The sequence below is a fragment of the Hylobates moloch genome, unplaced genomic scaffold (assembly GCF_009828535.3).
Source record: "Hylobates moloch isolate HMO894 unplaced genomic scaffold, HMol_V3 SCAFFOLD_3, whole genome shotgun sequence".
Taxonomy (NCBI): Eukaryota; Metazoa; Chordata; class Mammalia; order Primates; family Hylobatidae; genus Hylobates; species Hylobates moloch.
The window spans coordinates 31,594,489-31,607,481 of record NW_026652278.1 but is presented as its reverse complement, the minus strand read 5'-3'; the positions used below and the strand labels follow the sequence as shown (position 1 = coordinate 31,607,481).

The 12,993-nt window shown below is 42.1% G+C and overlaps 2 protein-coding genes across 5 annotated transcripts in view; one reads left to right on the top strand and one right to left on the bottom strand.

Moving 5' to 3' along the window:
- The window catches only part of ARMH3 (armadillo like helical domain containing 3), a 197,961-nt gene extending 185,253 nt beyond the window's left edge, over nucleotides 1-12,708 (bottom strand). For all 4 annotated transcript variants that reach the window (XM_032179424.2, XM_032179415.2, XM_058436068.1 and 1 more), the window contains exons 1-6: nucleotides 12,630-12,708; nucleotides 12,373-12,519; nucleotides 7,203-7,310; nucleotides 2,604-2,696; nucleotides 1,123-1,197; nucleotides 920-1,006 (exon numbers count right to left, since the gene is read on the bottom strand). In XM_032179424.2, the coding sequence (XP_032035315.1) occupies nucleotides 920-1,006; nucleotides 1,123-1,197; nucleotides 2,604-2,696; nucleotides 7,203-7,310; nucleotides 12,373-12,519; nucleotides 12,630-12,635 (516 nt within the window). In that variant the 5' untranslated portion in view covers nucleotides 12,636-12,708. The remainder of the gene's footprint in view (nucleotides 1-919; nucleotides 1,007-1,122; nucleotides 1,198-2,603; nucleotides 2,697-7,202; nucleotides 7,311-12,372; nucleotides 12,520-12,629) is intronic.
- Nucleotides 10,299-11,169, top strand: LOC116484604 (mortality factor 4-like protein 1). The gene is given in 2 exon segments (XM_032754727.2): nucleotides 10,299-10,321; nucleotides 10,324-11,169. Coding segments are annotated over 2 exon segments (720 nt in total). The 5' UTR covers nucleotides 10,299-10,314; the 3' UTR covers nucleotides 11,037-11,169.
- Nucleotides 12,709-12,993: the final 285 nt, after the last annotated feature.

Below are 12,993 nucleotides of genomic sequence, written 5' to 3'. Positions count from 1 at the left end.
TTTTTTTTTTTTTTTTTTTTTTTTTTTTTTTTGAGACAGAGTCTGGCTCTGTTGTCCAGGCTGGATGCAGTGACATGATCTCAGCTTACTGCAACCTCCACCTCCTGGGCTCAAGCCATCCTCCCGCTTCAGCCTCCCAAGTAGCTAGAACTATAGGTGCACGCCACCACATCCAGCTAATTTTTTGTATTTTTAGTAGAGATGGGGTTTCACCATGTTAGCCAGGATGGTCTCGATCTCCTGACCTCGTGATCCACCCACCTCGGCCTCCCAAAGTGCTGCAATTACAGGCGTGAGCCACCGCGCCTGGCCAAAATTTTTTCATTTTAAAAAGTTCTAGGCCAGGGGTGCACTGGCTCACGCCTGTAATCCCAGCACTTTGGGAGGCCGAGGTGAGCGGATCACCTGACATTGGGAGTTTGAGACCAGCCTGACCAACATGGAGAAACCCCATCTCTACTAAAAATACAAAATTAGCAGGGCATGGTGCCGCATGCCTGTAATCCCAACTACTTGGGAGGCTGAGGCAGGAGAATTGCTTGAACCCAGGAGGCGGAGGTTACGGTGAGCCAAGATCGTGCCATTGCACTCCAGCCTGGGCAACAAGAGCGAAATTCTGTCTCAAAAATATTAAAAAAAAAAAAGTTCTTAGGTGATTCTAATAAGCTGGGTATGGGAATCACTACATTAGGGAGTACTTACTCACTTCATTAGAAGTTGCTTCACAGGATTCCTTTGAACAACTAGATCCTCTGCCCCATGCATTTAATATAAGATTTTTAGAATCTGGATTATCAAAATTAATCAATATACCATTTACCAAGAACATGTCTTCTACATTAAGCAAAGTCCTTTAGGAGGGGCCACATTTAAGAAGATTACAGGCAGATAACGACTGTCCACTAAGGAGCCCAGTTACCTCATATTTTCTATAGTTCACCAGCAAAGCCAAGAGGACGACAGCATCATACCCATGCTCCCTACGACTTGGGGGATGGGAAAGTATCTGTAACAAGAACCAAAAATGCATGAGACTGCTAACTCCTGGTTCCTGAGAACACAGAGAAAACTTGAAGAGGTGGTTTACCCCAAAGAGAGGAGGTAACAAGGGAATTGACCTACCTGTAAAATTGCTTCAAATATGCTGTTGATCATTACATACTCAAGAATAGTGTTCTGGCTGATGTTATCTGTCACCTGAATGTAATAAAAGGCTTTTTAAAGTCTATACTGAGGCATTCTGATATCTTGTGTAGTCTCCTCCCCTAACATCTAAGAGAAACAGAAATATTAAAATATTTCTACTAGATAACTTAGCTGACCTTTCACAAGTGCCCCTTAAGTCATGAGAGCCTGAACAGACAGTTATAAGGGTAGGAAATCAGCAAGTTAAAACTTCCTAAGTCTTTGAACTCCTCATTCTTTCTCTCATATCCTCACACATGCGTTTGCTTAACAGTTTCTTGGGTTTCATTACTCAAGTGCACAGGAAGCGGTTTATGAATGCAGAAGTCTTCAAGAGGTGGCAGGGAAAGGGACCCTCCTAAAGTAAATAATCAACACCCCACCCTCCTTCCACTAGAAAGTACAGGCAGCCTACAGTTATAAAATCAAAGCTACCTGAGTGCAGTGGCTCACATCTGTAATCCCAGCATTTAGGCTGAACTGGGTGGATCATGAGGTCAGGAGTTCAAGACCATCCTGGCCAACATGGTGAAACCCCATCTCTACTAAAAATACAAAAATTAGCCAGGCGTGGTTGTACGTGCCTGCAATCCCAGTTACTCGGGAGGCTGAGGCAGGAGAACTGCTCAAACCCGGGAGGTGGAGGTTGCAGTGAGCCGGGATCACGCCATTGCACTCTCCAGCCTGGGTGACAGAGCAAGACTCCACCTTGAAAGATAAATAAATAAAAGCCAAAACAAATAAAAATACTCAGAATCGGCCAGGCGCGGTGGCTCACACCTGTAATCCCAGCACTTTGGGAGGCCAAGGCAGGTGGATCACCTAAGGTCAGGAGATCAAGCAGGTGGATCACCTAAGGTCAGGAGTTCGAGATCAGGCTGGCCAACATGGCAAAACCCCATCTCTACTAAAAATACAAAAAAAAAAAAAAATTATCTGGGCATGGTGGCACATGCCTGTAATCCCAGCTACTTGGAAGGCTGAGGCAGGAGAATTGTTTGAACCCAGGAGGCAGAGGTTGCAGTGAGCCGAGAACATGCCATTGCACTCCAGCCTGGGCGACGGAGCCAAGACTCTGTCTCAAAAAAAAAAAAAAAATACTCAGAATCACAAAAACTATTTCCAAATGAGACCTGATGAGGACAAGTTCTGACAACCCAGAAGACAGTTGTTCTCCTGAAGTGAAACTTCTAAAGTAAAATATCACATAGCCTGCAGGCTAAAAATGCCAGTAATTGCTCCAGAGAGGAAGCAAAAGACCACGCAGCTAACTTCCTATACATCCAGACACAAGGGAGTGATGTAATACCCTCATTGAGAATATTTTTTCTCTTTTTCCTTCTATCTTTGGGCTCAAGTATTCAAACAGGATTGCCCCTCCTGTCAATTAATACCCTTGACAAACATAGGTCACTTACGGTCACTAAGCAAAGGAGAAGTTTCAGACATAAACTCTTCAGACTTTCAGAACCTTCTGCACAAAGCAATGAATCCAAACTCTCCATCAAGTTCTGAGAAAGAGAACCAATAAGCATTAAACCATACCAGATAACACCCCACCTTTGTCTAACTCTGGGTTATGTTATACAGGGTAATGTGAATAATACACAATAAAGCAACAATATCATTTCCTTAGGCCTAGAACTTACAAGATTAGATAAAGAAAAGGAGGACCTTTTTCTCAGGCTGGGGTTGCTAAGAAAGAAAAATAGGAAGACTTCAAAATCTAGCTATATTGAGAAAAATGCTGTAGAACAGTTGCACAAGAGAGTAAAGAATTCACTGTTCTACCAAATGAATGAATGTTTGCAGTCTGTCATCCCCATACAAACCTTTAGATTACAAGGAAGCAAATAAAAAAAGGAAATCTAATGGTTAAATAATTGTATATAAGTTTCTTTTCTGTCTGTCAGCCAGGCTGGAAGGCAGGCCATGTTCATAGCATACTGCAACCTCAAACTCCTGGGATCAAGTCATCCTCCCACCTCAGCCTCCTGAATAGCTAGGACCACAGATGTGTGCCACCACATCCGGGTTTTCTTTTTTTTTCTTTTTCTTTTTCTCTTTTCGCGTAGTGGGACTACAGGCCCCCCACCCCCGGCTAATATTTTGTATTTTTTAGTAGAACGGGGTTTCACCGTGGTCTCGATCTCTGACCTCTCCCAAAGTGCTGGGATTACAAGCGTGAGCCACCGCGCCCGGCCCTTTTTCTTTTTCTTTATAGAGACAAGGTCTCACCATGTTGCCCAGGGTGGTCTCGAACTCCTGGGCTCAAGTGATCCTCGGCCTCCCAAAGGGTTGGCACTGCAGGTGTGAACCACTATGCCTGGCAAGTTTCATTATTTGGTAAAGAAAGCATAACACTTGATTCAGGCACACTGAATAAACGAAAAAGGAACGGTATCATTACAGGCTATCACTAGCCATATAAATTATCCAAAGAAGCTAACTTGTGTCCATCCTGGTCTCCGCTTGGCAATGTAATCGGAATTTATCACTTGCACTAAAAGCCAGCTGACAGACCCAAACTAATCAAAAGATGAAACCCTTGTATACTACAATAAAGGGAAGATGAAAAAGAAATATTCTACATTAAATGAGGGAGAATAGATGGAGAATAAGGATTTAAGCGTGCTAGAAGGCCAAGGTAAGCTGCTTCAGTTCAATTCAATAAATATGTGAGCATCTACTCTGTGCTGAATATTGTGCTTTAAAAGAATATACGAAAAAACTCAGACCATGACTCTTGCTTTCAAGGTGCTTTTAGTCTAATGTGAGAGAAAAACAAGCCAACAGTTTCAATTCAGTGGTTACTATGATGGAAATATACACAGAGGAATGGAATTTGCTCTAAAGTCACCTATTCCAAGACCCCTCAGGAGTGAGTTATATTTTGAAAATTCAATAGGAATTGGGGAGGAAAGGAATTCCAGACAGGTATTAGCATCATCAAAGACACATAAGGCAAGAAATGGCCCTGGTGTGGGGTTGGAATAAAAGTAGTTTGTTTTTAAGGGAGTATAAAGAATGAGGCACAGTGGTGAGATGTAAGCCTGGAGAAGTAAATATGGTGCAGATTTTGAAAGTTTTGTAAGTCTAACTAGGGAGTTTGCTCTTTATCCTGTTAGTGACAGGAGACTAATGAAGGATTTTAAGCAGGAAAGATGTACACACTAGCATGAGATATACACACTAATAACACACAGTTGTGGTGTCAGTGTGGATGATGGATTTAAAGATGGTAAGCTTGAAAAGATGGAGACTAATGAGGACTTCAATTTCCTGAGACAGTTGCCATGTCTTATTTGCCTCTTGTATCCTCAGTGTCTACCACAGTACCTGGCATATAGGGGCCCAACAAATATTTGTCAAAAAATGAATGGGCCGGGCGCAGTGGCTCATGCCTGTAATCCCAGCACTTTGGGAGGCCAAGGCAGGCGGATCACCTGAGGTCAGGAGTTCGAGACCAGCATGGCCAACATGGTGAAACCCTGTCTCTACTACAAATACAAAAATTAGCTGAGGGTGGTGGCGCATGCCTGTAATCCCAGCTACTCAGCTGGCTGAGGCAGGACAATCGCTTGAACCCGGGACAGGGAGGTTGCAGTGAGCCGAGAATGCACCACTGGACTCCGGCCTGGGTGACAGAGTGAGACTCCATCTCAAAAAAAAAAAAAAAGAATGAATGAAGGCATCACTGTAATAGTTCTGGTGAGAGACAGCATAACAGAGATGGTGGGAACAGAAGAAGACAAGTATGAGGAATATGAACTGAGATAAAATTAGCTGAACTTGGTGATCATCTGGAGATAAAAGATGAGAAGTCCCCTCATCACAGCGTGGGGCCTGTGAAAAGAGCTGCTCCCATTCTGAAAGAGAATGAATGAGGAAGAAGAGATGCAGGAGAAACAATGAGCTCCATTCTGGATATATCAAGCAAGAAGTACTTATGGGATGTATCAGCGAGTACATTCAGCAAGTACTTGCAGAGTATACAACTCTGAGATCATGAAGAGACATTAAGGCTAAAGACAGAGACTTAGCAGTCATCAACATACAAGCAGTAGTTAGAACTATGAGAATGAGGAGCTATCTGGGATTTTACCATGACATATATATGAACTGCAAAAGGCCAGAATTTAAAAATAACTCTTAAGTATTAAATATTTGTATATTCATAATTATATATTAATAACTTTTTTGTAACCTAATCATTATAAAGATTCTCTGGTATACAGATTTATTTTACATTTAATGAGTGACAGAAGACTGTTCTTCAAAGTTCAAACATTCATTCAATATGGTGTCCAACACTGCAAATCATATATCTGCTAAGGGACATATTCAGAATACGAAAAGAACTCTTATAACTCGACAATAAAAGACACCCCCATCTAGAAATGGACAAAGGATATGAAAGACATTTCTCCAAAAAAAAAAAAATAAAGACAGACAAAAACAACTGTTGACATAATGTGCAGAAACTTGAACCCTCATACATTGCTAGTGAAATTATAAAATGGAACAGCTACTATGGAAAAATGGTTTGGTAGTTCCCAAAACGTCAAATATAGAGTTACCATGTGACCCAGCAATTCTACACCTAGGTATATGCCCAAGAGAATTTAAAACATATGTGTGGCCTGAGTGCAGTGGGTCATGCTTATAATCTCAGCACTTTGGAAGGCTGAGACAGGAGGATCACTTGAGGCCAGGAGTTCAAGACCAGCTGGGGCAACATAGCAAGACCTCATCTCATGAATAAATAAATAAATAAATAAATAAGAGCATACATCCATACAGAAACTTATACATGAACGTTCATAGCAGCATTATTCCTAATAGTCAAAATGTTGAAAGGACCCAAATATCTATCAACTGAGGAATGGATAAACAAAATATAGTGAGTATCTCCAGCCAAAGGAATATTATTAGGCAATAAAAAGGAATGAAATACTGATACATCTTATAGTATGGATGAACCACAAAAACATTATGTGAAGTAACTGCCAGACTCAAAAGGCTACATATGATATGATTCCATTTATATGAGGTGTCCAGAACAGCTAAACCCATAGAGACATAAAGCAGATTAATGCTTGCCAAGGGTTGAGAAGAGTAGAGAATTGGGGAATGACTGCTAATGGGTACAGGTTTTCTTTCTAGGGTGATGAAAATGTTCTGAAATTAATAGTGATGATAATTGTATAATTCTGTGAATACACTAAAATCCACTGGATTGTACACTTTATTTATTTTCTTCTTTCTGAGACAGGGTCTTGCTCTGTTGCCCAGGCTGGAGTGCAGTAGCATGATCTTGGCTCACTGCAACCTCTACCTCCCAGGTTCAAGCAGTCCTACCACTTCAGCCTCCCCCAACTAGCTGGGACTTACAGGCACGTGCCACCATACCCAGCTAATTTTTGTATTTTTTGTGGAGACGAGGTTTTGCCACGTTGCCCACGCTGGTCTCAAACTCCTGAGCTCAAGCGATCCACCTGCCTCGGCCTCCCAAAGCGCTAGGATTACAGGCATGAGCCATGGCGCCTGGTCAGACTGTACAATCTAAAAGGGTGGATGTATGCTATATGAATTATAAGGCTGTTATTTTAAAAAGATAAGTGTCAAACAGCAGAAAGAAAAATTCTGATAAAATCAAAGTAATTGTGTTAAATAAGCTTAAAGTTTAGAATTAAAGTTACCCTTGTATGTTAATTTGTTATATTTTATTTAAATTCATAAATGTCCTTAAGAATGTATGATCATATGATACGAGTAATAAAATATTCTGTCTTTATCCTGCAGGGAAAGAATACCTCCATTCAAATTTGAATTTAAAATTTTCCTTTATTCAGATAAAGCAAATCTGTGAAATAAAAATATCCAAATGCATGGCCAAATTCAATCATCTGTATCTTTCTGAGTCCAAATCTTTGAGTACATTTGTCTGCTGACAGTGTCCAGGAACAGCTGTCAGACGCTGCCATCCACAGGCACATCTGCAGCTTATGTCTCACCTTCATGCACAGCTCCGCCTTGTCAAAGCCCATCAGCATGTTGATAATGTCAAACCCAGAGGTAGACTTATTCTTTTGATGGACTCCTCGAATGAGTGCGCAGAGGGTCTGCAGAAATGAGAGAAAGAATTCTTTCTGGAGAGGAAGTCTCAAAACTAGGACACTGGGTCTGTAGACCCACATTGCAGCCTCATCCTTACACAGCTGACACTGAATAAATTCAATTTCTCTGAGTTCTGAGCTCCAAAACACAGCCTGAGTTTTTGTGGGGTTTTCTGTTTGGTTTGGGTTTTTTTGTTGTTGGTTTTTTTTTTTTTTTTTGAGACAAGGTCTCACTCTTCACCAAGGCTGTAGTGCAGTGGCATAATCACAGCTCACCACAGCCTTGACCTCCTGGGCTCAGGTGATTCTCCCACCTCAGCCTTCCAAGTAGCTGAGATGACAGGTGTGCTCCACCACACCTGGTTAATTTTTTTATTTTTTGTAGAGACAGGGTCTCACCATATTGCCCAGACTGGTCTCCGACACCTGGGCTCCAGTGATCCTCCTGCCTCAGCCTCCCAAAGTTCTGGAATTAGAAATGTGAGCCACTGTGCCCAGCCCAGTCTGAGTCTCAGTATGTGCAAAATCCAGCAAATAAAAGAGGAACAGTAACTGAGACTGCTGTCATCCTTATTTTTTATTTTCTTGTCATCTTGTTTTTAAAAATTATAAAGCAGACTGGGAGGTGATATTCAAAGATTAAAAATAGTTCTTGAGTTCAGTCATGGGATTGGTGGAGTTTTCCTTTATTTAAAATTAATTTTGGGGCCGGACACAGTGGCTCACGCCTGTAATCCCAACACTTCGGGAGGCTGAGGCAAGTGGATCACCTAAGGTATGAGTTTGAGACCAGCCTGGCCAACATGGTGAAACCCAGTCTCTACTAAAAATACAAAAAAATTAGCCAAGTGTGGAGGCAGATGCCTGTAATCCCAACTACTCGGGAGGCTGAGGCAGGAGAATCCTTGAACCCAGGAAACGGATGTTGCAGTGAGCCGAGATCGCTCCACTGCACTCCAGCCTGGGCAACAAGAGTGAAACTCCGTCTCAAAAATAATAATAATAATAATTTTGGCATTTATATTACAGTTTAACAGTTTTGTTTTGTTTTGTTTTTGTTTTTGTTTGAGATGGAGTCTCACTCTCTCACCCAGGCTGGAGTGCAGTGGCGCGAGTGATCCCGGCTCCCTGGGTTCAAGTGATTCCCATGCTTCGGTCTCCCTAGCAGCTGGAGTTACAGGTCTGTACCACCACGCCTGGCTAATTTTTGTAGTTTTTTTAATAGAGACAGGGTTTCATCATGTTGGCCAGGCTGGTATTGAACTCCTGACCTCCAGTGATCTGCCTTCCTCAGCCTCCCAAAGTGTTGGGATTACAGGCATGAGCCACCATGCCTGGCCAACAGTTTTTGTAATTATTTTTAATAACTACAACAGTTAAGTCCCTATATAATAGCCAACTGCTTCAAATCTTAAAATCTTCATAATCCTCATCCACTATGTACTAGCTGTGAGAATCTAGACACACACATTAGTTAACTTTCCAGTGGCTCAGTTTTCTCATCTATAAAGTAGGAATGATAATAACAACATCCATCTTGTAGGAATGTTATGAGGGCCATGTGAAATAATACTGTAAAGTACTTAGTCCCTGGAACTCTGTTAGAGCTCAGTAAGCATAAGCTATTATAACAATGTACAATATTTTATGGGTCACTAAGTGGCTTAATGCCAACTTATTTCCACTGAAATAAAACAGTCTACAATTCATGCCCACACAATGAGCACTGCAATTACTGGAAGTACAATTTCGACGTTTCATTGAGCCCCTACGCTACAACTTAAAATGTGGAACTTACTGTGCCAAAAATTAACAAAGCTATAGTATAAACATGGTCCATCTTTCTGGGACATCAACTCAAGATGTAATTATTATTGCCATTCTACAGATGAGAAAACTGGGGCTCACAAAGTGATCTGCCTAACTAGTAAGTTGGAAACTTAAACCCAATCTATCACAAGTTCCAATAAAATTATTTATCCCATCATGGATTCTTCATATTCTTTATTTTTTTTTTTTTTTGAGATGGAGTCTCGCTCTATCACCCAGGCTGGAGTGCAGTGGCACCATGTTGGCTCACTGCAAGCTCCGCCTCCCAGTTCACACCATTCTCTCGCCTCAGTCTCCCAAGTAGCTGGGATTACAGGCATGCGCCACCACGCCCAGCTAATTTTTTGTATTTTTAGTAGAGATGGGGTTTCACCGTGTTAGCCAGGATGGTCTCGATCTCCTGATCTCGTGATCCGCCCACCTTGGCCTCCCAAAGTGCTGGGATTACAGGCGTGAGCCACCGTGCCCGGCCCAGGATTCTTCATATTCTAAACCTATCAATCACTGCCCTAGGTACTCTCAATCTAGGCTATACTAAACTTACTAGACTAAATTTTAGAAACTTTGTCACCATTCATTCAATAAGAACTTACTTCTAGAGTACTATTTGCTACGCACTGCTCTCCGTGCACAAGGAGCATTCTACTCACTGGAAACAAACTACTGAATGAAACTCTCAAAGTCTCTTCCCTCAAGAAGTCTGTAGTGTATCTCTATCACCCAGTCCAAAGCCTGGCACATAACATTATTCAAGGAATAGTTGTTGAATGAATCTTATGATCATGCAGCTTAACATAAAGAACAGTTGGGCCCAGGATGTAGAGCTGGCGGTGCCTGATGGCGCGTCTGACGCGGAGTTGGGTGGGGTAGAGAGTAGGGGGCAGTAGTCGGGGGTGGTGGGAGAAGGAGGAGGCGGCGAATCACTTATAAATGGCACCAAAGCAGGACCCGAAGCCTAAATTCCAGGAGGGTGAGCGAGTGCTGTGCTTTCATGGGCCTTTTCTTTATGAAGCAAAGTGTGTAAAGGTTGCCATAAAGGACAAACAAGTTAAATACTTTATACATTACAGTGGTTGGAATAAAAATTGGCATGAGTGGGTTCCAGAGAGCAGAGTACTCAAATACGTGGACACCAATTTGCAGAAACAGTGAGAACTTCAAAAAGCCAATCAGGAGCAGTATGCAGAGGGGAAGATGAGAGGGGCTGCCCCAGGAAAGAAGACATCTGGTCTGCAACAGAAAAATGTTGAAGTGAAAACAAAAAAGAACAAACAGAAAACACCTGGAAATGGAGATGGTGGCAGTACCAGTGAGACCCCTCAGCCTCCTCATAAGAAAAGGGCCCGGGTAGATCCTACTGTTGAAAATGAGGAAACATTCATGAACAGAGTTGAAGTTAAAGTAAAGATTCCTGAAGAGCTAAAACCGTGGCTTGTTGATGACTGGGACTTAATTACCAGGCAAAAACAGCTCTTTTATCTTCCTGCCAAGAAGAATGTGGATTCCATTCTTGAGGATTATGCAAATTACAAGAAATCTCGTGGAAACACAGATAATAAGGAGTATGCAGTTAATGAAGTTGTGGCAGGGATAAAAGAGTACTTCAATGTAATGTTGGGCACCCAGCTACTCTACAAATTTGAGAGAACACAGTATGCCGAAATTCTTGCAGATCATCCCGATGCACCCATGTCCCAGGTGTATGGAGCGCCACATCTCCTGAGATTATTTGTACGAATTGGAGCAATGTTGGCCTATACACCTCTGGATGAGAAGAGCCTTGCTTTATTACTCAATTATCTTCACGATTTCCTAAAGTACCTGGCAAAGAATTCTGCAACTTTGTTTAGTGCCAGCGATTATGAAGTGGCTCCCCCTGAGTACCATCGGAAAGCTGTGTGAGAGGCACTCTCACTCACTTATGTTTGGATCTCCGTAAACACATTTTTGTTCTTAGTCTATCTCTTGTACAAACGATGTGCTTTGAAGATGTTAGTGTGTAACAGTTGATGTTTGTTTTCTGTTTGATTTTAAACAGAGAAAATAAAAGGGGTAATAGCTCCTTTTTTCTTTTTTTTTTTTTTTTTTTCATTTCAAAGTTCCTGCCAGTGTTTTCAATGATGGACAACAGAGGGATATGCTGTACAGTGTTTTATTGCCTAGTTGACAAAGCTGCTTTTGAATGCTGGTGGTTCTATTCCTTTGACACTACGCACTTTTATTATACATATTAATGCTATATGACAAAATGCTCTGATTCCTAGTGCCAAAGGTTCAATTCAGTGTATATAACTGAACACACTCATCCATTTGTGCTCCTTTTTTTTTTTTTCTTATGGTGCTTAAAGTAAAGAGCCCATCCTTTGCAAGTCATCCATGTTGTTACTTAGGCATTTTATCTTGGCTCGAATTGTTGAAGAATGGTGGCTTGTTTCATGGTTTTTGTATTTGTGTCTAATGCAGGTTTTAACATGATAGACGCAACGCATTGGGTAGCTAGTTTTCTGGAAAAGTCAATCTTTTAGGAATTGTTTTTCAGATCTTCAATAAATTTTTTCTTTAAATTTCAAAAAAAAAAAAACATAAAGAACAGTTTCTTAATGTTTTTTGAATTACAGATCCCTTTCAAAATCTTTGGTTTTTGAGATGGAGTCTCGCTCTGTTGCCCAGGCTGGGGTGCAGTGGCGCAATCTCGGCTCACTGCAACCTCCGCCTCCCGAGTTCAAGCGATTCTCCTGCCTCAACCTCCTGAGTAGATGGGATTACAGGCACCCGCCACCATGCCCAGCTAATTTTTGTATTTTTAGTAGAGGTGGGTTTCACCATGTTGGTCAGGCTGGTCTCGAACTCCTGACAGGTGATCTGCCCACCTTGGCCTCCCAAAGTGCTGGGATTAAAGGCGTGAGCCAGCGTGCCCAGCTGTCTTCTGATTTTTTATAAAGACTAATCATTCTTGCCTCAGTTTCCTCTCCTTCCCTTTCTCAAGCAAAAACAAGAACTCTAAGAATCTACTTTAGCATTAGATCAAATTATACAAATGGATACGATTACTCCTAAGTGTTAGTTTGTATAAATAGAAAGATGGCTAAACAAACATGGCATAAATATTTGGTAACTTACAGAAATAAATAAGAAAACCTCATACCTCAGAGCAACTCTAGGTTCCTCAGTTCCAACAGATGTGTTACAATTCCTTTCTCCTGTTAAACAAGACTTCCCCAGTCTCCCAGCCTTGTACCTGCAATGCATTGACAACTCGAATTGGATGCTCCTCTCCCAGAGCCTGGATGCAGTGTTGGAATAGGCAATTAATATTGTCCTTGATCTTCATTAACTCCTCACCATCAAGAGATTCCAGCTTGCCTTCTAGGTACTCTAAATTCACCTGCCAAGGAAACAAATAAGGGGCAGAGTGCATTTTTAGCTTAGCGCCTAGAATATATGAGAAGGCAATTTTAGTTACCAGGAAATTCCACAGATGCGACCAACTCTTACCTTCATGAGAAAGAGCTCCTCCCAAAACCGAGGACTGCACTTACTGGGGTCCTCTGTCTGAAACCAGAAGATAAGCACATTCAGCCTTCCCAGCTAACACCAAAAGCATTAAGAATACTATACACAGTCAGGCCGGGCGCGGTGGCTCACGCTTGTAATCCCAGCACTTTGGGAGGCCGAGGCGGGCGGATCACGAGGTCAGGAGATCGAGACCACGGTGAAACCCCGTCTCTACTAAAAATACAAAAAATTAGCCGGGCGTGGTGGCGGGCGCCTGTAGTCCCAGCTACTCGCAGAGGCTGAGGCAGGAGAATGGCGGGAACCCGGGAGGCGGAGCTTGCAGTGAGCCGAGATCGCGCCACTG